Source organism: Staurois parvus, unplaced genomic scaffold (assembly GCF_062004578.1).
Source record: "Staurois parvus isolate SC_StPar_1 unplaced genomic scaffold, SC_StPar_1.0 ptg001697l, whole genome shotgun sequence".
NCBI lineage: Eukaryota > Metazoa > Chordata > Amphibia > Anura > Ranidae > Staurois > Staurois parvus.
The window spans coordinates 132,642-156,195 of NW_028319493.1; the positions used below are offsets into that span (position 1 = coordinate 132,642).

A 23,554-nucleotide genomic window follows, 5' to 3' on the forward strand; every position below is an offset into this window, starting at 1 on the left:
GGGGGATCAGCAGAGTCGGGGGGGTAATACTGAGGGGGGGATCAGCAGAGCCCGGGGGGGTAATACTGAGCGGGGGATCAGCAGAGCCTAGGGGGGTAATACTGAGCGGGGGATCAGCAGAGCCCGGGGTGGTAATACTGAGCGGGGGATCAGCAGAGCCCGGGGGGGTAATACTGAGCGGGGGATCAGCAGAGCCCGGGGTGGTAATACTGAGCAGGGGATCAGCAGAGCCCGGGGTGGTAATACTGAGCGGGGGATCAGCAGAGCCCGGGGGGGGGGTAATACTGAGCGGGGGATCAGCAGAGCCCGGGGGGGGGAAATACTGAGCGGGGAATCAGCAGAGCCCGGGGGGGTTATACTGAGTGGGGGATCAGCAGAGCCCGGGGGGGGGTAATACTGAGCGGGGGATCAGCAGAGCCTGGGAGGGTAATACTGAGCGGGGGATCAGCAGAGTCGGGGGGGGTAATACTGAGGGGGGGATCAGCAGAGCCCGGGGGGGTAATACTGAGCGGGGGATCAGCAGAGCCTAGGGGGGTAATACTGAGCGGGGGATCAGCAGAGCGGGGGGTAATACCGAGCAGGGGATCAGCAGAGCCCGGGGGGGGGGGGGTAATACTGAGCCGGGGATCAGCAGAGCCGGGGGGTTAATACTGAGCGGGGGATCAGCAGAGCCCGGGGGGGGGGTAATACTGAGCGGGGGATCTAATGGGCCTCTTTAGAACAAGTAGAGGATTCACATTCGGGGCGTCTGCTGAGCTTCAAGGAACCATAAGAAACACGGGAACAAGCCTGTGGAGGTGGAAGTCGCTGTCATGCACGTTGAAGTCGCTGTCATGCGTGTTGAAGTCGCTGTCATGCGTGTTGCAGTCGCTGTCATGCGTGTTGAAGTCACTGTCATGCGTGTTGCAGTCGCTGTCATGCGTGTTGAAGTCGCTGTCATGCGTGTTGAAGTCGCTGTCATGCGTGTTGCAGTCGCTGTGAGTGTAGCTGAGCTCAGTGGCCTCTTTATTCTGGGTCTGTGATGGAGGACAAAGTGCGTCTCCAGCACTGCGAGGGACAGAAAACGCCGAGGTTGTGATGAGACTCAATCAGAAGCAGCGATTTTGTGGACGAACGTATTTAGTGTCCAACGATTTGCAGCGACCCACCCGATCATCGCAGGAGGGTCCGGCCTCCAGTATATAATATCTCCGGCCTCCAGTATATAATATATAATATCTCCGGCCTCCAGTATATGATATCTCCGGCCTCCAGTATATAATATCTCCGGCCTCCAGTATGGGGAATGACTGAGGCTCTGTGGTCATTTTTGGTGTGTTGAGCTCCCTCTAGTGTCCGCTCTGCAGATTCCTCCTCTCCGGTGTTTTGTCCCATGTCAGGCTCCTGTCCTCCCATCATGCCTCACTCTGGAGTCACAGGTTCATTGTGGGAGGTCAGACTCCATTTTGAGGAGCACGTGTGAGGAGGAACATTGATAGGAGGCTGGCCTCTTCTTCTGATAGGTGGGTATTATGGAGGACAATTCCAGCTTCTGAGGTTTGAACTTTTCCCGCACAGTCACATGATCCTTCTGGTTGGATGGCCAGGTCCTTCTGGTTGGATGGTCGGGTCTGGTCCTTCTGGTTGGATGGTCGGGTCTGGTCCTTCTGGTTGGATGGCCGGGTCGGGTCTTTCTGGTTGGATGACCGGGTCCGGTCCTTCTGGTTGGATCCTTCTGGTTGGATGGCCGGGTCCTTCTGTTTGGATGGTCTGGTTGGGTCCTTCTGGTTGGATGGTCTGGTTGGGCCTTTCTGGTTGGATGGTCTGGTTGGGTCCTTCTGGTTGGATGGTCTGGTTGGGCCTTTCTGGTTGGATGGTCTGGTTGGGTCCTTCTGGTTGGATGGCCGGGTTCGGTCCTTCTGGTTGGATGGCCGGGTTCGGTCCTTCTGGTTGGATGGCCGGGTTCGGTCCTTCTGGTTTGATGGCCGGGTTCGGTCCTTCTGGTTGGATGGCCGGGTCCTTCTGGTTGGATGGCCGGGTCCTTCTGGTTGGATGGTCGGGTCCTTCTGGTTGGATGGTCGGGTCCTTCTGGTTGGATGGTCGGGTCCTTCTGGTTGGATGGTCGGGTCCGGTCCTTCTGGTTGGATGGTCGGGTCCTTCTGGTTGGATGGCCGGGTCCTTCTGGTTGGATGGCTGGGTCCTTCTGGTTGGATGGTCGGGTGCGGTCCTTCTGGTTGAATGGTCGGGTGCGGTCCTTCTGGTTGGATGGTCGGGTGCGGTCCTTCTGGTTGGATGGTCGGGTGCGGTCCTTCTGGTTGGATGGTCGGGTCCGGTCCTTCTGGTTGGATGGCCGGGTCCTTCTGGTTGGATAGCCGGGTCCTTCTGGTTGGATGGTCGGGTCGGGTCCTTCTGGTTGGATGGTCGGGTCCTTCTGGTTGGATGGTCGGGTCGGGTCTTTCTGGCTGGATGGTCGGGTCGGGTCCATCTGGCTGGATGGTCGGGTCGGGTCCTTCTGGCTGGATGGTCGGGTCGGGTCCTTCTGGCTGGATGGTCGGGTCGGGTCCTTCTGGGTGGATGGTCGGGTCGGGTCCTTCTGGCTGGATGGTCGGGTCGGGTCCTTCTGGCTGGATGGCCGGGTCGGGTCCGGTCCTTCTGGTTGGATGGCCGGGTCGGGTCCGGTCTTCTGGCTGGATGGTCGGGTCGGGTCCGGTCCTTCTGGTTGGATGGTCGGGTCGGGTCCGGTCCTTCTGGTTGGATGGCCGGGTCGGGTCCGGTCCTTCTGGTTGGATGGCCGGGTCGGGTCCGGTCCTTCTGGTTGGATGGTCGGGTCGGGTCCGGTCCTTCTGGTTGGATGGCCGGGTCGGGTCCGGTCCTTCTGGTTGGATGGCCGGGTCGGGTCCGGTCCTTCTGGTTGGATGGCCGGGTCGGGTCCGGTCCTTCTGGTTGGATGGCCGGGTCGGGTCCGGTCCTTCTGGTTGGATGGCCGGGTCGGGTCCGGTCCTTCTGGTTGGATGGCCGGGTCGGGTCCGGTCCTTCTGGTTGGATGGCCGGGTCGGGTCCGGTCCTTCTGGTTGGATGGCCGGGTCGGGTCCGATCCTTCTGGTTGGATGGCCGGGTCGGGTCCGGTCCTTCTGGTTGGATGGCCGGGTCGGGTCCGGTCCTTCTGGTTGGATGGCCGGGTCGGGTCCGGTCCTTCTGGTTGGATGGCCGGGTCGGGTCCGGTCCTTCTGCTTGGATGGCCGGGTCGGGTCCGGTCCTTCTGCTTGGATGGCCGGGTCGGGTCCGGTCCTTCTGCTTGGATGGCCGGGTCGGGTCCGGTCCTTCTGCTTGGATGGCCGGGTCGGGTCCGGTCCTTCTGCTTGGATGGCCGGGTCCTTCTGGTTGGATAGCCGGGTCCTTCTGGTTGGATGGTCGGGTCGGGTCCTTCTGGTTGGATGGTCGGGTCCTTCTGGTTGGATGGTCGGGTCGGGTCTTTCTGGTTGGATGGTCGGGTCGGGTCCTTCTGGCTGGATGGTTGGGTCGGGTCCTTCTGGCTGGATGGTCGGGTCGGGTCCTTCTGGCTGGATGGTCGGGTCGGGTCCTTCTGGGTGGATGGTCGGGTCGGGTCCTTCTGGCTGGATGGTCGGGTCGGGTCCTTCTGGCTGGATGGCCGGGTCGGGTCCGGTCTTCTGGCTGGATGGTCGGGTCGGGTCCGGTCCTTCTGGTTGGATGGTCGGGTCGGGTCCGGTCCTTCTGGTTGGATGGCCGGGTCGGGTCCGGTCCTTCTGGTTGGATGGCCGGGTCGGGTCCGGTCCTTCTGGTTGGATGGTCGGGTCGGGTCCGGTCCTTCTGGTTGGATGGCCGGGTCGGGTCCGGTCCTTCTGGTTGGATGGCCGGGTCGGGTCCGGTCCTTCTGGTTGGATGGTCGGGTCGGGTCCGGTCCTTCTGGTTGGATGGCCGGGTCGGGTCCGGTCCTTCTGGTTGGATGGCCGGGTCGGGTCCGGTCCTTCTGGTTGGATGGCCGGGTCGGGTCCGGTCCTTCTGGTTGGATGGCCGGGTCGGGTCCGGTCCTTCTGGTTGGATGGTCGGGTCGGGTCCGGTCCTTCTGGTTGGATGGCCGGGTCGGGTCCGGTCCTTCTGGTTGGATGGCCGGGTCGGGTCCGGTCCTTCTGGTTGGATGGCCGGGTCGGGTCCGGTCCTTCTGGTTGGATGGCCGGGTCGGGTCCGGTCCTTCTGGTTGGATGGCCGGGTCGGGTCCGGTCCTTCTGGTTGGATGGCCGGGTCGGGTCCGGTCCTTCTGGTTGGATGGCCGGGTCGGGTCCGGTCCTTCTGGTTGGATGGCCGGGTCGGGTCCGATCCTTCTGGTTGGATGGCCGGGTCGGGTCCGGTCCTTCTGGTTGGATGGCCGGGTCGGGTCCGGTCCTTCTGGTTGGATGGCCGGGTCGGGTCCGGTCCTTCTGGTTGGATGGCCGGGTCGGGTCCGGTCCTTCTGGTTGGATGGCCGGGTCGGGTCCGGTCCTTCTGGTTGGATGGCCGGGTCGGGTCCGGTCCTTCTGCTTGGATGGCCGGGTCGGGTCCGGTCCTTCTGCTTGGATGGCCGGGTCGGGTCCGGTCCTTCTGGTTGGATGGCCGGGTCGGGTCCGGTCCTTCTGATTGGATGGCCGGGTCCTTCTGGTTGGATGGTCGGGTCCTTCTGGTTGGATGGTCGGGTCCTTCTGGTTGGATGGCCGGGTTCGGTCCTTCTGGTTGGATGGTCGGGTCGGGTCCTTCTGGTTGGATGGTCGGGTCCGGTCCTTCTGGTTGGATGGTCCACCCAGTTGAACCAGCAGATAATTTGGGTCCAGTCCATTGTTCTGGTTTCTTTGCCCCGATGCTCCATGTTCCGGACAGTAATATCGGGGTGCCCCCTTCTTCTTTGGGGGTCCTGGTAATGTTCCCCATGTGTTGGTCCTGCTGGGACCTCGGATGGAGGAGGTTGTAAGTTCTGGGATGTGCTGCACTCAGTGTGGCCCTGCGGATGGGTCGGGGGATGGGTTATCCCAGTAAAATTTTGGGGGGAGGGGAGGTTTAGCTGCTGTCGGGGAGGACAGAACACGCAGGGGGTCCCTCAGTCCGCCATCTGTGGCCCTGGTGGTGGTCCCAGCGCCTGTGAACTTTGTTCCTCCCTCATCATGAACTCCGGGGATCCCCATCCTGCCCTCATCAATGGGGGAGGGGGGCATTTCCTGGTCTTTACATTTCTTCAGTCACTTCCTGGTGTCTGGTCTAGGCCAAAATGATGTCATCCATCCTAGGAGTCTACATGGGAAGAGGAGGGGCTTTCCAGCTAAGCACATGGATGAATGGAGACCTGGATGGAGACGTGGATGGAGGGATGGATGGAGACGTGGATGGATGGATGGAGACGTGGATGGATGGAGACGTGGATGGATGGAGACGTGGATGGATGGATGGAGACGTGGATGGATGGAGACGTGGATGGATGGAGACGTGGATGGATGGATGGAGACGTGGATGGATGGAGGGAGACGTGGACGGATGGAGGGAGACGTGGACGGATGGAGACATGGATGGGGGGATGGAGACGGTGATGGAGACATGGATGGATGGATGGAGACATGGATGGATGGATGGAGACATGGATGGATGGAGATGTGGATAGATGGATGGAGACATGGATGGATGGAGACAGGGATGGAGGGATGGATGGAGACATGGATGGATGGAGGGAGACGTGGATGGATGGAGGGAGATGTGGGGGGATGGAGACGGGGATGGAGGGATGGATGGAGACGTGGATGGATGGATGGAGACGTGGATGGATGGAGACGTGGATGGATGGAGACATGGATGGATGGAGGGATGGATGGAGACATGGATGGATGGATGGATGGAGACATGGATGGATGCTTTGCCTGAAGTCTGGCACCCATGGACATGACCAAAGTCTGGGTTTCCTCCTGTCTGATTCTCTGTCAGGCTCTACCTGCCGGTGTCTTCAGTTGTTCTTTGTGGGTGTTTCTGCCTCTAGTTTTGCTCAGTGGGGTTGGGGTCAGGTGACTTGGCCATTGCAGAATATTCCACTTCTTTTCCTTCCTCCTGGGTTGCTCTTGCAGTGTGTTTGGATCATTATCCATCTGTACTGTGAAGCCGTCCAATCAGCTTTGCTGCATTTGGCTGAATCTGGGCTGACAGTAGATCTGTAAACTCTGCAGAATTCATCCGGCTGCTTCCGTCTTCACAATAAAAGTGATCAAAAAAATTAAAGGGCAGCGTAAAAACAAAAACAAGTAAAGCCCCTCCCCCGTCCCATCGCAGAGGCGAACGCATACGTAGGTTGCGCACATGTATGTCAGCAGAGATCACATCACGCGTGAGGTATCATCGCGAACATGAGAGTGGTAATCCCCCCACACCTCCCATGTGATCCCCTTACACCTCCCGTGTGATTTCCCCCCCCCCACACCTCCCGTGTGATTTCCCCCCCCCCACACCTCCCGTGTGATTTCCCCCCCCCCCCCACACCTCCCGTGTGATTCCCCCCCCCCCCCCCACACCTCCCGTGTGATTTTTTTTTTTTTCTCCCCACACCTCCCGTGTGATTTTTTTTTTCCCCCCCACACCTCCCGTGTGATCCCCCCCCCCACACACCTCCCGTGTGATTTTGTTTTTCCCCCCCCCCCCCACACCTCCCGTGTGATTTCCCCCCCCCCACACCTCCCGTGTGTTTTTGTTTTTTTTCCCCCCCCCCACAACCTCCCGTGTGATTTCCCCCCCCCCACACCTCCCGTGTGATTTCCCCCCCCCCCCCACACCTCCCGTGTGATTTCCCCCCCCCCCACACCTCCCGTGTGATTTCCCCCCCCCCCCACACCTCCCGTGTGATTTTCCCCACCACACCTCCCGTGTGATTTTTTTTTTTTTGCTTTCTCCCCCCCACACCTCCCGTGTGATCCCCCCACACCTCTTGTGTGATTTTCCCCCCCCCCCCACACACCTCCCGTGTGATTTTCCTCCCCCCCCCACACCTCCCGCGTGATTCTCCCCCCCCCCCGCACCTCCCGTGTGATTTCCCCCCCCCACACCTCCCGTGTGATTTCCCCCCCCCACACCTCCCGTGTGATTTCCCCCCCCCCCACACCTCCCGTGTGATTTCCCCCCCCCCACACCTCCCGTGTGATTTTTTTCCCCCCCCCCCACACCTCCCGTGTGATTTTTTTTCCCCCCCCCCACACCTCCCGTGTGATTTTTTCCCCCCCCCCCCCCACACCTCCCGTGTGATTTCCCCCCCCCCCCACACCTCCCGTGTGTTTTTATTTTTTCCCCCCCCCCACAACCTCCCGTGTGATTTTCCCCCCCACACACCTCCCGTGTGATTTTCCCCCCCCCCCACACCTCCCGTGTGATTTCCCCCCCCCCCCCACACCTCCCGTGTGATTTTCCCCCCCCCCACACCTCCCGTGTGATTTCCCCCCCCCCCCCACACCTCCCGTGTGATTTTCCCCACCACACCTCCCGTGTGATTTTTTTTTTTTTTTGCTTTCTCCCCCCCACACCTCCCGTGTGATCCCCCCACACCTCTTGTGTGATTTTTTCCCCCCCCCCACACACCTCCCGTGTGATTTTCCTCCCCCCCCACACCTCCCGCGTGATTCTCCCCCCCCCCCCCCGCACCTCCCGCGTGATTTACCCCCCCCCACACCCCCTGTGTTTTTTTTTTTTCCCCTACACCTCTCGTGTGACCCCCCCCCACACACACACCTCTCATGTGATTTAGCCCCCCCCCCACACCCCCGTGTGATTTCCCCCCCCCCCCCCACACCTCTCGTGTGATCCCCCCCACACCTCTCATGTGATTTCCCCCCCCCCCCACACACACGTCTCATGTGACTCAAACCTGGTAACCCATAAAGGCCCTTAAAGCAAGGCCGGTGGAGACTTTGAGGTGCCGCAGTTTGCCACCATTCCACGGGTGTGCGTAATTTATTGGCAGCGTGACATGTTTGGTGTCTGTGTACTCGGCGTGACGTCATCTTCTTATATCTTCCCGGACATTTGGGGATTCTGATGGTTTTTGTGCATTAAAATTCATTCGTGTCGTTTTTTTTATTTAACAAAAAAAATAATTGTTTGAAAAAACTGCCGCACAAAAAACAAAAGTCGCAACAGCCGCCATTTTATTCTCTAGGGCCTAAGGACCGCCCACAGTACATTTACTGCTGCATGGCGCCCCCCTGTGTGCAAAATTGTGTATATAGAAGTGATTCACGCTGCTGCGGTATTGGTGGGGGGAGCGCCACATCGACCCACAAGTGCCCCGATCTGATCCCCGAGGGATCGATCATCCGATTTAGGACAGTGATGTCCGGCCCAAGTCGGAGGATCGGTCCCGGTCCGGCTTAAGTCGGAGGATCGGTCCCGGTCCGGCCCAAGTCGGAGGATCGGTCCCGGTCCGGCCCAAGTCGGAGGATCGGTCCCGGTCCGGCCCAAGTCGGAGGATCGGTCCCGGTCCGGCCCAAGTCGGAGGATCGGTCCCGGTCCGGCCCAAGTCGGAGGATCGGTCCCGGTCCGGCCCAAGTCGGAGGATCGGTCCCGGTCCGGCCCAAGTCGGAGGATCGGTCCCGGTCCGGCCCAAGTCGGAGGATCGGTCCCGGTCCGGCCCAAGTCGGAGGATCGGTCCCGGTCCGGCCCAAGTCAGACGATCGGTCCTGGGTTGGCAGTTACACAGGACAGGAAATGATGAAATCTCCCTGCGCACGTTCCGTCCCGGGGAGAGAAGAGTCAACACAGATGTGAGTACAAAGCAGCCCACAGACACAGGACACCCGCCGTCACATTTAACCCCTTGACCCCCCCCCCCCCTTGTTATCCCCCCTCACTGCCCTGTCCTCGGTGTCACTAGTACAATGTACAGATTTTTTGCTGATCTCTGTATTAGCGTCAGATTGCCCGTCAGTACACCACTCCTCACATTTAACCCCTTGATTGCCAGGAAGACGCTCATACAATAATCCTCCATTGCTAGTATAGTGTCTGAACGGACCAATATCTGTCATCAGATCCAGTGTTCACATTAGTATAGCGTCCCCAGAAACGCAGCGTTCGCGGGATCAACCCCGGCACCTGCGTTTAGCCCCTACGCTTACCCCCCCTCCCCCAGCACGTGCAGTGTCAGTAGGTCGCCATCACTTGTACCTGGCACACAAAGCCGCAGTGTTGGCAGGATCAGGAAAACTAAAAAGCGCACCGCGATCAAATACCCCCCGAAAGAAATATCTATTTGTGCGAAAAAAAGGATGTAAATGTTATGTACAGCGCTGCACGACCGCGCAATTGTCAGTGAAACTAGCGCAGCGCCATATAGCAAAAAAAATGGCATAAATCGCAGTATCTACTGTGGATATAAAAAGTCTTCACCCCCCCCCCCCCCCAGTAAACTGGCAGGTTTCTGCGATGTAAAAATCTGAGACAAAGATAAATCATTTCAGAACTCTTTTCACCTTTAATGTGACCCAGAAATTGTACAACTCGGCTGAACAACAAACTGTAAACCTAAAAACTAAAATAGTGTGGTTGCATAAGTGTTCACACCCTCCTATAACTGGGGATGTCACTGTGTTCAGAATGAAGCAATCACATCCACAATCATGTGACATAGGAGTCAGTACTCGCCCGCCATCATGTGACCCCAAATACAGTTCAGCTGTTCTCGTCGCCCACATGGAAGAAAAATATATTTGAAATTCTACAATATATATATATATATACTGCATGTGGAAATGCGTTTTTTTATATATTATAAAATATATGAAAAATATTTTTTTAAATATATTTTTTTAAAATATATTCTTCAGATTTTTTTTTTTAACATATAAAAAGAATCATTTCTACATCTATTAGTAAATACGTTCCAAAAATGTCGATTTGTATTTTTAAGGACATGCAGTATATTTGAAATGTATTTAACATTATTTTTCATATATTTTGTAATAAAAAACACATTTCGACGTGATCTATATTATATATATTTTATATATATAATGTTGAAATACGATTTTTTATTCCAAAATATCTGAAAAATATTATTTATATATAAATTGTATTTATTTTTAACTATATTGAATATGGCCAAAATAGTTTTATATTAAATACTTGAAATATATTTTAAAAATTTATATTACCATATATTTGGGAAGGATATTTTAAAAATATATTTCGAATATATTTTTCTTCCATATTGGTGGTTTTTCCTGACATTTTCTTAGTCGCATCCTACAGCAAAAGCCATGGTCTGCAGAGAGCTTCCAAAGCATCAGAGGGATTTCATTGTTACAAAGTATCAGTCAGGAGACGGGGAGAAGAATGGCCAAGGCATTAGATGTCCCATGGAACACGGTGAGGACCGTCATCATCAACGTGAGGAAATATGGCGCAACAGGGACCTCACCGACAGTGACCTCACCGACAGGGACCTCACCAACAGGGACCTCACCGACAGGGACCTCACCGACAGGGACCTCACCGACAGTGACATCACCGACAGGGACCTCACCAACAAGGACCTCACCAACAGGGACCTCACCAACAGTGACATCACCGACAGGGACCTCACCAACAGTGACATCACCGACAGGGACCTCACCAACAGGGACCTCACCAACAGTGACATCACCGACAGGGACCTCACCGACAGTGACATCACCGACAGGGACCTCACCGACAGTGACATCACCGACAGGGACCTCACCGACAGGGACCTCACCAACAGGGACCTCACCGACAGGGACATCACCGACAGGGACCTCACCAACAGGGACCTCACCAACAGTGACATCACCGACAGGGACCTCACCAACAGGGACCTCACCAACAGTGACATCACCGACAGGGACCTCACCAACAGGGACCTCACCAACAGTGACATCACCGACAGGGACCTCACCGACAGTGACATCACCGACAGGGACCTCACCAACAGTGACATCACCGACAGGGACCTCACCGACAGGGACCTCACCGACAGTGACATCACCAACAGGGACCTCACCAACAGTGACATCACCAACAGGGACCTCACCGACAGGGACCTCACCGACAGGGACCTCACCGACAGTGACATCACCGACAGGGACCTCACCAACAGTGACATCACCGACAGGGACCTCACCAACAGTGACATCACCAAGAACTGGACGTCCCTCCAAAATGGATGAAAAGTCGAGAAAAAAACTGGTCTGGAAGGCGGCCAAGAGGCCTACAGCAACATGAAAGGAGCTGCAGGAATATCTGGCAAGTTCTGGCTGTGTGGTCCATGTGACTCCAATCTCCGTGTTCTTCATATGTTGGGCGATGGGGGAGAGTGGAAGACTTTTCTTATGAAGGAAACCATCCAAGCCCGGCTACATTCTGCAGAAACCCATCTGAAGTCTCCCAGAAGCATGAGGGAAATGTTCTGGTCTGAGGACACCAAGGATGGACTTTGTGGCCATAATTTCAAAAGATATGTTTGGCGCAAAAACAACACTGCCCATCACCAGAACACCATACCCACTGTGAAGCATGGTGGTGGCAGCATCATGCATTGGGTCTGTTTTCCTTCAGCTGGAACTGGGGCCTTAGTCAAGGTGGAGGGAATTCTGAACGGTCCCAAATCCCAGTCAATATCGGCACAAAACCTTCCGGCTTCTGCTAGAAAGCTGAACATAGAGGAGCTTCACCTTCCAGCATGACCACCACCCAAAGCATCCATCCAAATCCACAAAGGGATGGCTTCACCAGAAAAAGAGGAAAGTTCTGGAATGGTCCAGCCAGAGCTCAGACCTGAACCCGATGGAAGATCTGTGGGGGGGATCTGAAGAGGGCTGTGCGCAGGAGATGACACACAATCTGACAGATTTGGAAGAGCGGGCAAATATTGCCGAGTCAGGATGTGCTGTGCTGATAGGCTCCTCCCCAAAAGGACTGAGTGCCAGAATCACATCAAAAGGGGCTTCACCAAAGAATGAGTGCAAGGGTGTGAACACTTATGCAACCACAGGTGATCAAATGCCATGGAAAGAAAGCTCTATTTGTGTGAAAGAAAGGACATACATTTTGTTTGGGCGCAGCAATTGTCAGTTGAAATAGTGCAGCGCCAAATAGCAAAAAAAGGCGTGGTCATTAACAGGGGGCGGTAAATCCTCAGGAGGGGTCAAAAAAAAGAATGTTCTAGTGTTTGGGGGTTCTAAATAATATTGTAGCAAAAAAATAATTTTTCCCCGTAGGAGAGAGAGGACAGAATTGGTGGCTTAGCAGAGGCCCTGGAGAATAAAAGGGTGGGTGTTCCACGTGTGTTTGTCGTACGGTATTTGCGTGGCGGTTTTTCAAATGCACTTTCATGAATTTTAGTGCACCAAAACACCGCAGAATACCCAATATTTTTGATAAAATATAAAAGATGATTTTTACGGCGAGAAAATAGGCGCCAAACGTGTTTAAAGCTGCCTACGCCCGTGGGATGGTGACAAACTACGGCATTTAGAATTCTCTGTAGGGGGCGCTATATACACCTGAGTTACCCGTTCAGAGTTACACGGGAAGGCTGCTGTTAGAATGATTGATCTCTGACGGCGATACCTCACGTGTGGTGCGATCGCCATTTACATATGTGTGCACAACCTACATGCGTGTTCGCATTTGCGCATGAGCACGGGGGGGGAGGGATGGGGAGGCTTTAATTTTGTCTTTATTATGTAGTTGATTTTTTTAATCACGTTGGTAAGGGAAACACTCGAGTCAGGAGAGCTGGCTTTGGCTTGGTTGGCCAGGGAGGGTTGGCTTTGACGCAGTCGGCCGGGGGAGGGCTGGCTTTGGCTTGGTTGGCCGGGGGAGGGTTGGCTTTGACGCAGTCGGCCGGGAAGGGCTGGCGCTGGCGTACTTGGCTGGGGGAGGGCTGGCTTTGGCACGGTCGGCCGGGAAGGGCTGGCGCACTTGGCCGGGGGAGGGTTGGCTTTGACGCAGTCAGCCGGGAAGGGCTGGCGCTGGCATACTTGGCCGGGGAGGGCTGGCTTTGGCACGGTCGGCCGGGGGAGGGTTGGCTTTGACGCAGTCGGCCAGGAAGGGCTGGCGCACTTGGCTGGGGGAGGGTTGGCTTTGACGCAGTCAGCCGGGAAGGGCTGGCGCTGGCGTACTTGGCCGGGGAGGGCTGGCTTTGGCTTGGTTGGCCGGGGGAGGGTTGGCTTTGACGCAGTCAGCCGGGAAGGGCTGGCGCTGGCGTACTTGGCCGGGGAGGGCTGGCTTTGGCACGGTCGGCCGGGGGAGGGTTGGCTTTGACGCAGTCGGCCGGGAAGGGCTGGCGCACTTGGCCGGGGGAGGGTTGGCTTTGACGCAGTCGGCCGGAAAGGGCTGGCGCATTTGGCCGGGGGAGGGTTGGCTTTGACGCAGTCAGCCGGGAAGGGCTGGCGCTGGCGTACTTGGCCGGGGAGGGCTGGCTTTGGCACGGTCGGCCGGGGGAGGGTTGGCTTTGACGCAGTCGGCCAGGAAGGGCTGGCGCACTTGGCTGGGGGAGGGTTGGCTTTGACGCAGTCAGCCGGGAAGGGCTGGCGCTGGCGTACTTGGCCGGGGAGGGCTGGCTTTGGCACGGTCGGCTGGGGGAGGGTTGGCTTTGACGCAGTCGGCCGGGAAGGGCTGTCGCACTTGGCCGGGGGAGGGCTGGCTTTGGCGAGGTTGGCCGGGGAAGGGCTGGCCGTGGCGCAGTCAGCCGGGGAAGGGCTGGCCTTGGCGCAGTCGGCCGTGGAAGGGATGGCTTTGACGCAGTTGGCCGGGGAAGGGTTGGCTTTGACGCAGTTGGCCGGGTAGGGCGCCTTTCCCATCTAGAGTGGAGCTCACATTTCCCATCTAAAGTGGAGCTCCAGTGCGAAGCCAGGTACCCTCGCACCTGTTTGCAGCTTAGCCAACTGGAACGCTGCCCATAAACCAGGTTTCTCCTGACTTCCTCTCCAGCTGTGACACCGCACCAGTTGAGCGAAACCTACAATGGAGCAAGCAGATTACACCTGCCCTACACCTGCTTATTCCACGTGGTCGGTTTCTATCTCCTCGGCTGAGAGGACAAATGGCCACTATCCAGCAAAGAAGCCACCTGGTCACGTCCAAGCACCTCTGCTAAAGATTAAAGTTGACCTTCCATCCTTCCAAGAGTGTCCCCTCTCTAGGTATACATCTTTATCTGCCACGTGACTGTCCTGGAGGGTGACTTGGGGAAACACAAGTTATCTGGTAACTCCTCCAGAAGGACCCCCCCCCTGGGAATATTGCTTCTCAGGCCTCTCAGTTCACCATTTGTCAGTACTGAGGATTGGGAGCCTCTGAGAAGCTTTTACCGTATTGTATTGTCATGTGACCACCCTAGAGGCTTCCTGGGAAACGTTTGTTAGAATCAGGTAATGGCGTGTCTAGCGGTGAGCGAAGGGTTACTTCAGTACCTCCGTATGAGGATTCTCATGAATACAAGTCTCCGCCTCATGTACAGAACTGGCCATCCTGGTTCCCGGTTGTCAGAGTTTAACTTTCAAATATCTCTCTTCTGCTTTCAGCGATGGCGTCTACTGACGTGAGGAATGAGCTGGAATGTTCCGTCTGTCTGAACATTTCTACGGATCCGGTAACCCTGAAATGTGGACACAACTTCTGCCGGGACTGTATTGGCCGTGTGTTGGATACTCCGGCGGAGACTGGAGGTTATTCCTGTCCTGAATGCAGAGAAGAGTTCCATGAGCGGCCTGCAGTGCAGGAGAACATAACACTGGGTCATCTAGTGGATAACATACAGGAAGCTCAGCCAGATCAGGAGAAACTACGTAACATAGTGGAGAACTTCCAGTCTACCCATCCAGACCAGGACATCGGGATCTCCTGTACCTACTGTATTCACACTCCTGTACCGGCTGTGAAATCCTGTCTGATGTGTGAAGCTTCTCTGTGTGACAACCACCTGAGAGTCCACAGCAAGTCAGCAGAACACGTCTTGTGTGACCCCACCACTTCCCTGCAGAGCCGAAAATGTTCCGTCCATAGGGAACTACTGAAGTATTACTGCGCTGTGGACTCCACCTGTATCTGTGGCTCCTGTATTTTGGTTGGAGAACATCGGGGACACCAGGTGGAGGCTCTGGATGAGGCTTCCGAGATGATGAAGAAGAAACTGAGAAAAGGTCTGCCAAAACTGATGACAAGGTCAGAAATGCTCAAAAGAACAGTCCAGAACCTGCAGGAACAAAGGAAGAAAGTACAAGGGAAAGCAGCTGGGGAAAGAAAGAGGGTCATTGCCCTGTTCAGAGACCTCAGGAAAAAGCTGAAAGACCTGCAGCAGAGAGTCCTGGATAAGATCCATGGGCAGGCAGAGCAGGTCTCCCTCTCGTTTCTTGACGTGATCCAGAAGCTGGAAAAAAAGAAGAGCAAGCTGTCCAGGAAGGTGCGTCACATTAAGAAGCTGTGCAACACGACGGACCCAGTGATGGTCCTACAGGAATCAGACACAGGTGACTTGTGGGATACTGAGGATGGAGATGATGAGGACAGAGAGAGACATGAGAACCTCCTCCATGATGGAGGGGATGTGGATGTGGGGGGGATCTCACACATATTACACACGGGTCTATCTGATATCATGTCTGGGGTCAATGTACAGAAATCTACAGGCACACATGTCTCTCCACATTCTAAAACAAAGGGCAAAGTTCGCGTCAATGCTGAGCCATCCAGGCCACAACCCCAACCCTCCTCCATGGTACAAGACCCACCCCACCAGGCTGGAGGACCAAATGTTGGGTCTGTACAGCAATCATCGGGAGGGTCAGTGTTTGCAGACATATTACTGGATGTAAGGACAGCTGGTAACAGGCTCCATATATCAGAAGACGGGAAGACTGCCTCCTGGTCAGATCAGAGCCAAAACCTCCCCGAAACCCCAGAGAGATTCCAGAATTATCCTCAGGTGATGAGCACTCGGAGCTTCTCCTCAGGGAGACATCACTGGGAAGTGGACGTCGGGGGGTCGGGTGACTGGATAGTCGGGGTGTGTTACCCCAGTATAGACCGGAGAGAAGGTCAGTCACTGATTGGAGGTAACAAGTCCTGGGGTTTGGAGAGGTGGGGGTGGGATAATCAGTATTTATTGATACACGATAGAAAAAAGAGCCAATTACATCGCAGCGTCCCCATTGCCAGCATACGGATCGATCTGGATTATGAGGCCGGGCAGATCTTGTTTCATGATCCGTGTGACCCGATCCGACCCCTCCACACCTACACCACCACCTTCACTGAGCCCCTCCATGCTATTCTATATGTTGGAGATGGTTGTGTAAAGATATCTGGGGGGAATCCGATGTGAGAAATCTGGTGACACCATGGCGGAGAACCTGATTGGTGGAATACTCAACCAACAGCATACAGTGGGGGGCAGGAACTGCCACTGCTGGTTTGTTTTGTGAAGTTTTCAGATTCAGACCTATCATGTCTATCCCAATCTTCACCACCTAGTTCCTCATGGACTATGAATAATGTAGGAGTTCAGCTTTTACAGACTTCACTGGCTGCATGCTGGTTTTGGATCTATATCACACTTGGTAGTGCAGCTGAGTTTGGGGCGAGTGGCCTGGAACTCACACCTTTCATAAAGGAAAAAAATTATTTCCCCAAATTTTTGTCCTAGTTTCTGAGATTGCTCCTACCTGTGATTGGCGCGTCTAGTACAGCCGGTGCTCATCGTGTATTTATTGGTTGGTGTACAGGGGGGGCGGGGACTGATATCGTCACGCCTGAAAGAGGGGGTCCTGTGAGACTCCGAAACTTTCCATAGTTAGTCTGGCATCCAGTTCAACCACTAAAAAAGTTCTAATCCGACACCCACAGTTGATCCAGAGGAAGGCAAATACCCAGCAAAGCACGATCCAATTTGCTCCTGCAGGGAACAAATTCCTTCCTGACCCCCCGAGAGGCAATCGGATATTCCCGATATATCCAGTTATATTCTGTGTATCCAAGAAAGAATCCAGGACTTTCCTCCAGCAATCCCTGAGCTGGCCACACCCACCTCTGGGGGGAGTCTATTCCACATTCTCAGCTCTCACGTTGCTCGTGCTGTAACTATGCGATTGCCTATTGAAGCTTTGGCCCCGTATTGGAGAACCTGGGCGTGCTGGTGACCTTTTTCTCCGAGGATTGAGATCTGTCACAGCCAATGGGACTATTAATAAAGGTGTAAATGATAAACCAATTTTAGCCCATCCCCCACTCATTTTTGTTTTTTTTAATGTGCAGTGTGAAGGTGGGTGTGGCTAGAGTTGATGGGCACAGCGGTGATTGGGGGGGGGGGGTAATACAGTCCTAGGAAGGGGTAATCCTCAGCTCTGTCTAAGGAATATTGGTCAATGATTGTATATAGATAGGATGATGGGACCAACTGGAGTATTACTGGAACCACCATGATCCTCTTTGGCTCCATGAACCTTGGCAGCTCCATGATCCTTGTAGAGCCCAGCAAATGTTTTTCAATCCAAACAACTTTTATTGTCAAGGAAATTGAAAAGTGGAACGATGCTTATAGAATCTTTGAAAACACGAGAATTATAGGTAAGGTTGGCTACGTAGTTCATGTGACATACAGAAGACCAATCATGGACCAAGCAGGAAACATGAGGGTCCATGACCACCTTGTCAATACATAGCTTAAAAAAAAAAACCAAAGCCAAAAACAAATAATTAGTAATGAGTTCACCTGAGACATCATAAAGAGGACTATGGGTATACGTGAGCGCCCCCGGGAGGAGAGACGGGGTTACCTGCCATATAATGTCACACCTGCAAGAGCCGATCTACGAACAGTGGAGAAGTGGCCAGCCCAGGTATGTCTAGCCAATCCCAGGTACATCTAGCCAAGCCCAGGTACATCTAGCTAAGCCCAGGTACATCTAGCCAATCCCAGGTACATCTAGCCAAGCCCAGGTACATCTAGCCAAGCCCAGGTACATCTGGCCAAGCCCAGGTACATCTGGCCAAGCCCAGGTACATCTGGCCAAGCCCAGGTACATCTGGCCAAGCCCAGGTACATCTGGCTAAGCCCAGGTACATCTAGCTAAGCCCAGGTACATCTAGCCAAGCCCAGGTACATCTAGCCAAGCCCAGGTACATCTAGCCAAGCCCAGGTACATCTAGCCAATCACAACAATAAAGCAAAAACAGGCCACCAAAAATGACACAAATTACCGGTGTCATTAGCATATCTCCGACTCACTTGTATAAGTGTGGATACAAAAACCCAAAGACTACATACTAAACAATATGGTAGTGTGACAAGAACACCCCTACCTGAAAAAGAAGGTTACTAGATGATCCACGCGGAGTAATATGAATTCAAAAGAATTTTTAACAATACTTTATTTGATCACATAGATCATAGGGAGGTTAAACATGAGCACGGTGTACATATGAAAAAAATAAAATCATGTTAAAAAACACTTAGCGTCTTCAGTTTAGGGTCATCTTAGCAAATAGAGCACCATATAAGGCAGAGTTGTGTAATGATGCGATAGTTATCCTGGATTTCCGTGGGTTTCCCACTTAAATTCGAGTAAACCATGTGTTCAACAGATGTGTTCCCAATATATGTCAGGGACCTCCTGGAATGTAAGAGCTGGAACACAAAAATACATAATGTATGTATAGGAATATGAAAACCAATTCACATCCAGAATTCACCAGGCCTCCCTCCACATTAGTCAATGGATACTACTATTACCTTCTCAATAATGAGACTATCATGCCCGCTTCTCAAGTGTAGGGACTTCCTGGATAGCCACCCCAAGTAAAACAAGGTCCACAGTACCAAATGATTCTGAGGATATATATAGAGAAAAATTGATAATGATGGATATATAAATCATAGGCATCAGGTGACCCCGAAAACAAAACACACACAAAATGTGGATATATTACCATCAATAAAGATCAAGAAGACTCCTGTCGACTTGAAATAGGATCAGGTCCTTGATGCTTTTTCAAAAATGCATATGGGGGTGAGGAGCCAGGTAGTCACAGTGCGTGGATTCCAAACACATATAATGTGTATGTAGCATATAGCAGGCCGTAGATACCTGAGTTTAATATACCCAATACAGGGTTTCCAAAAATTGCTCAATTAGAGAAGGTTATTGCGGTTTTATGAGGATGTGGCTATGTCACAGCAAAAAATGCCTGAATAGGATAGCGTGTATATATATATATATGTAGATTATCCTCCAAAGAGGGTTTCCAAAAAATTCCCCGAATATACAAGGTAAATTAGGCCCATACAACATGCCCTATTACCACCACATAGACTCTATGAATCTCAACAGCCGTAAGCTTTAAATAACTTGCCACCGGTGGAAGGTATGTTTCCCTGAGGGATTGCCGTTTGCGAACCGCTGTAATAGTAGCCCAGTGGTAGTTCTCAGAGGGTCTTGGGCCTTCCTAGCAGGGAGCTGTGACACCGCCGTTCCTTCCCGCCTCGTGGGCGCCGCACCCAGTGAAGACGCCGAGCGTAGTGACGTCAATACGTTGACGCGTTTCGTCCGCCAATCACCGCAGACTTCGTCAGAACTGGGAGGGGACTTCAATCCTTCGCCTTATATGGTGCACTAATTGCATACCAAGGAGTCTCCACCTCGCCATCTTGTGTTGAAAGAATATCACTACACTGAGAATATCCAAAGTGAATTAAAACACATATCTTGAATTTTAAAAGAATGATTGCTGGGTATACAAGAGGAGCCTAATTGCTATAGATCAAATCATCTTCTAAGAGGATAATAAAGAGGAGATTATTATTAACATATTTCTTGTTCACACTGGGAAACATCAAGACCAGGTCCAGCCACCAGGATCTCGAATATCAGTCCTATTATTATCATGCTCACCACCCAAGAGGAATAGAGAAGATTGCATAGTTAGATTCATATTTTGTCCACAGAGGTCCATATTTAATTCATATATATGTTATCCCAATATAGATTATAGCTCAGGGTATATGAAGAGTTCAGGGGAATTTATTTCAAAAACACCCCAAAGTTGAGTTCTGTATTTAGTCCAAATGGGACAAGTGCCCCCAGGGTATAAATCCAAAATTTTTCTTTTTGTAGGAGGACTTTGTCAAAGTCACCCCGACGAGCCGAAATATTCAGCAGAAAGATCCCTTTCACTTTTAGACCATCTGTTTTGCCTCCATGTACTTCTTTAAAGTGTTGTGCCAGTGGGTTCTCTTTTTCTCCCTTTCTTACATTCCTATTTTCATTTCTAATATCTCTCAGATGTTCGCCAATCCTAGTCCTGAGGCTTCTTTTTGTTTTACCTATATATATCTTTTTACATGGACATTCTATCATGTATATCATTTTACTACTAGAGCAGTTAATAAAGCTTCGTATTTGAAATATCCTAGAGTTATCATTGTTGAAGAACTGATTGGACTTATGTACAAATGGACAAATCTGACAGTGGCCACATGGAAACATACCATATACCCCAGTCCTCCTAGTTAGCCAGTTTCTTTGTGGTGCCCTCTGAAATTCTGATTGTACTAGTATATCATTTAGATTCCGAGTTCGTTTTGCTACCATGTGGGGGCTCTCACCTACCAATCTCGCTATCTGCGGATTTTGAGTTAGTAGATGCCAATGGGAGTCCAGGGCCTTCTTGACTTCACCCCATTGTTGTCCAAATTTAGTTATAAATCTTACCGGTTGATTTACAGTGTTCGCAGTTACCTTAGGTTAGTCTGGCATCCAGTTCAACCACTAAAAAAGTTATAATCCGACACCCACAGTAGATCCAGAGGAAGGCAAAAAATCCTAGCAAAGCACGATCCAATGTGCTCCTAGAGGGGAAACATTCCTTCCTGACCCTCCGAGAGGCAATCGGATATTCCCTGGATCAGCTTTCCCTATAAATGGTATATTCTGTGTATCCAAGAAAGAATCCAGGACTTTCCTCCAGCAATCCCTGAGCTGGCCACAACCAACTCTGGAGGGAGTCTATTCCACATTCTCAGCTCTCACGTTGCTCGTGCTGTAACTATGCGATTGCCTATTGAAGCTTTGGCCCCGTATTGGAGAACCTGGGCGTGCTGGTGACCTTCTTCTCCGAGGATTGAGATCTGTCACAGCCAATGGGACTATTAATAAAGGTGTAAATGATAAACCAATTTCAGCCCATCCCCCACTAATTTTTGTTTTTTTTAATGTGCAGTGTGAAGGTGGGTGTGGCTAGAGTTGATGGGCACAGCGGTGATTGGGGGGGGGTAATACAGTCCTAGGAAGGGGTAATCCTCAGCTCTGTCTAAGGAATATTGGTCAATGATTGTATATAGATAGGATGATGGGACCAACTGGAGTATTACTGGAACCACCATGATCCTCTTTGGCTCCATGAACCTTGGCAGCTCCATGATCCTTGTAGAGCCCAGCAAATGTTTTTCAATCCAAACAACTTTTATTGTCAAGGAAATTGAAAAGTGGAACGATGCTTATAGAATCTTTGAAAACACGAGAATTATAGGTAAGGTTGGCTACATAGTTCATGTGACATACAGAAGACCAATCATGGACCAAGCAGGAAACATGAGGGTCCATGACCACCTTGTCAATACATAGCTTAAAAAAAAAAACCAAAGCCAAAAACAAATAATTAGTAATGAGTTCACCTGAGACATCATAAAGAGGACTATGGGTATACGTGAGCGCCCCCGGGAGGAGAGACGGGGTTACCTGCCATATAATGTCACACCTGCAAGAGCCGATCTACGAACAGTGGAGAAGTGGCCAGCCCAGGTATGTCTAGCCAATCCCAGGTACATCTAGCCAAGCCCAGGTACATCTAGCTAAGCCCAGGTACATCTAGCCAATCCCAGGACATACAGAGGATCCAACATCTACCATAGTGTGAGGACATACAGAGGATCCAACATCTACCATAGTGTGAGGACATACAGAGGCTCCAACATCTTACATAGTGTAAGGACATACAGAGGCCCCAACATCTTACATACTGTAAGGATATACAGAGGTCCCAACATCTTCCATAGTGTGAGGACATACAGAGGATCCAACATCTTCCATAGTGTGAGGACATACAGAGGATCCAACATCTTCCATAGTGTGAGGACATACAGAGGATCCAACATCTTCCATAGTATGTCCTCACACTATGGAAGATGTTGGGGCCTCTGTATGTCCTTACAGTATGTAAGATGTTGGAGCCTCTGTATGTCCTTACACTATGGTAGATGTTGGATCCTCTGTATGTCCTCACACTATGGAAGATGTTGGAACTTCTGTATGTCCTTACACTTTGGAAGATGTTGGATCCTCCTCTGTATGACCTCACACTATGGAAGATGTTGGCGCCTCTGTATGTCCTCACTCTATGGAAGATGTTGGATCCTCTGTATGCTCTCACACTATGGAAGATGTTGGATCCTCTGTATGTCCTCACTCTATGGAAGATGTTGGCGCCTCTGTATGTCCTCACACTATGGAAGATGTTGGGGCCTCTGTATGTCCTCACTCTATGGAAGATGTTGGCGCCTCTGTATGTCCTCACACTATGGAAGATGTTGGCGCCTCTGTATGTCCTCACACTATGGAAGATGTTGGGGCCTCTGTATGTTCTCACACTATGCAAGATGTTGGGGCCTCTGTATGTCCTCACACTATGGAAGATGTTGGGGCCTCTGTATGTCCTCACACTATGGAAGATGTTGGCGCCTCTGTATGTCCTCACACTATGGAAGATGTTGGCGCCTCTGTATGTCCTCACTCTATGGAAGATGTTGGCGCCTCTGTATGTCCTCACTCTATGGAAGATGTTGGGGCCTCTGTATGTCCTCACACTATGGAAGATGTTGGGGCCTCTGTATGTCCTCACACTATGGAAGATGTTGGGGCCTCTGTATGTCCTCACACTATGGAAGATGTTGGGGCCTCTGTATGTCCTCACACTATGGAAGATGTTGGATCCTCTGTATGTCCTCACACTATGGAAGATGTTGGATCCTCTGTATGTCCTCACACTATGGAAGATGTTGGGGCCTCTGTATGTCCTCACACTATGGAAGATGTTGGATCCTCTGTATGTCCTCACACTATGGAAGATGTTGGGGCCTCTGTATGTCCTCACACTATGAAAGATGTTGGAGTCTCTGTATGTCCTCACACTTTGGAAGATGTTGGCGCTATACTTCTCAATAAATAGCTGATGTTTGTATAAAGGTGACAAATGATTGAAATTCTTGAAGGGAAAAGGTTTCTGTTACACCAGATAGTCATCATTTTTGGAAGTCTTTCATTGAGATGACATTTCACCTCCAGTAACTGTAATTCCCAGAGAGCATTCATATCCACATACCATTCATCATCATATACACGGCTCCAAAAAAATGAAAGGAAGACTTTGTAATCCGAGTCTAGTATCAAGTCCATGAACCTCCTGGGATATGGATCTGGTCAGGTAAGTCACAGAGGATCTGGTCAGGTAAGTCACAGAGGGGGTTGTTCATCAGTTTCAGCTGCTTTGGTGTTCA

General features: G+C 52.2%; 1 protein-coding gene and 1 long non-coding RNA gene across 2 annotated transcripts; one reads left to right on the top strand and one right to left on the bottom strand.

Moving 5' to 3' along the window:
* The first annotated feature begins 1,413 nt into the window (after positions 1–1,413).
* LOC149434714 (E3 ubiquitin-protein ligase TRIM11-like) lies at positions 1,414–21,178 on the top strand. The gene is made up of 3 exons (XM_089663479.1): positions 1,414–1,502; positions 14,532–16,797; positions 20,747–21,178. The coding sequence occupies exon 2, from the start codon at positions 14,534–14,536 to the stop codon at positions 16,328–16,330; it is 1,797 nt and encodes a 598-aa protein (XP_089519605.1). The 5' UTR covers positions 1,414–1,502; positions 14,532–14,533; the 3' UTR covers positions 16,331–16,797; positions 20,747–21,178.
* On the bottom strand, positions 18,359–20,256 carry LOC149434715 (uncharacterized). The gene is made up of 2 exons (XR_016308644.1): positions 18,737–20,256; positions 18,359–18,631 (listed from the first exon to the last, which is right to left on the bottom strand). It is a non-coding gene; the product is annotated as an uncharacterized LOC149434715 (long non-coding RNA).
* Positions 21,179–23,554: the final 2,376 nt, after the last annotated feature.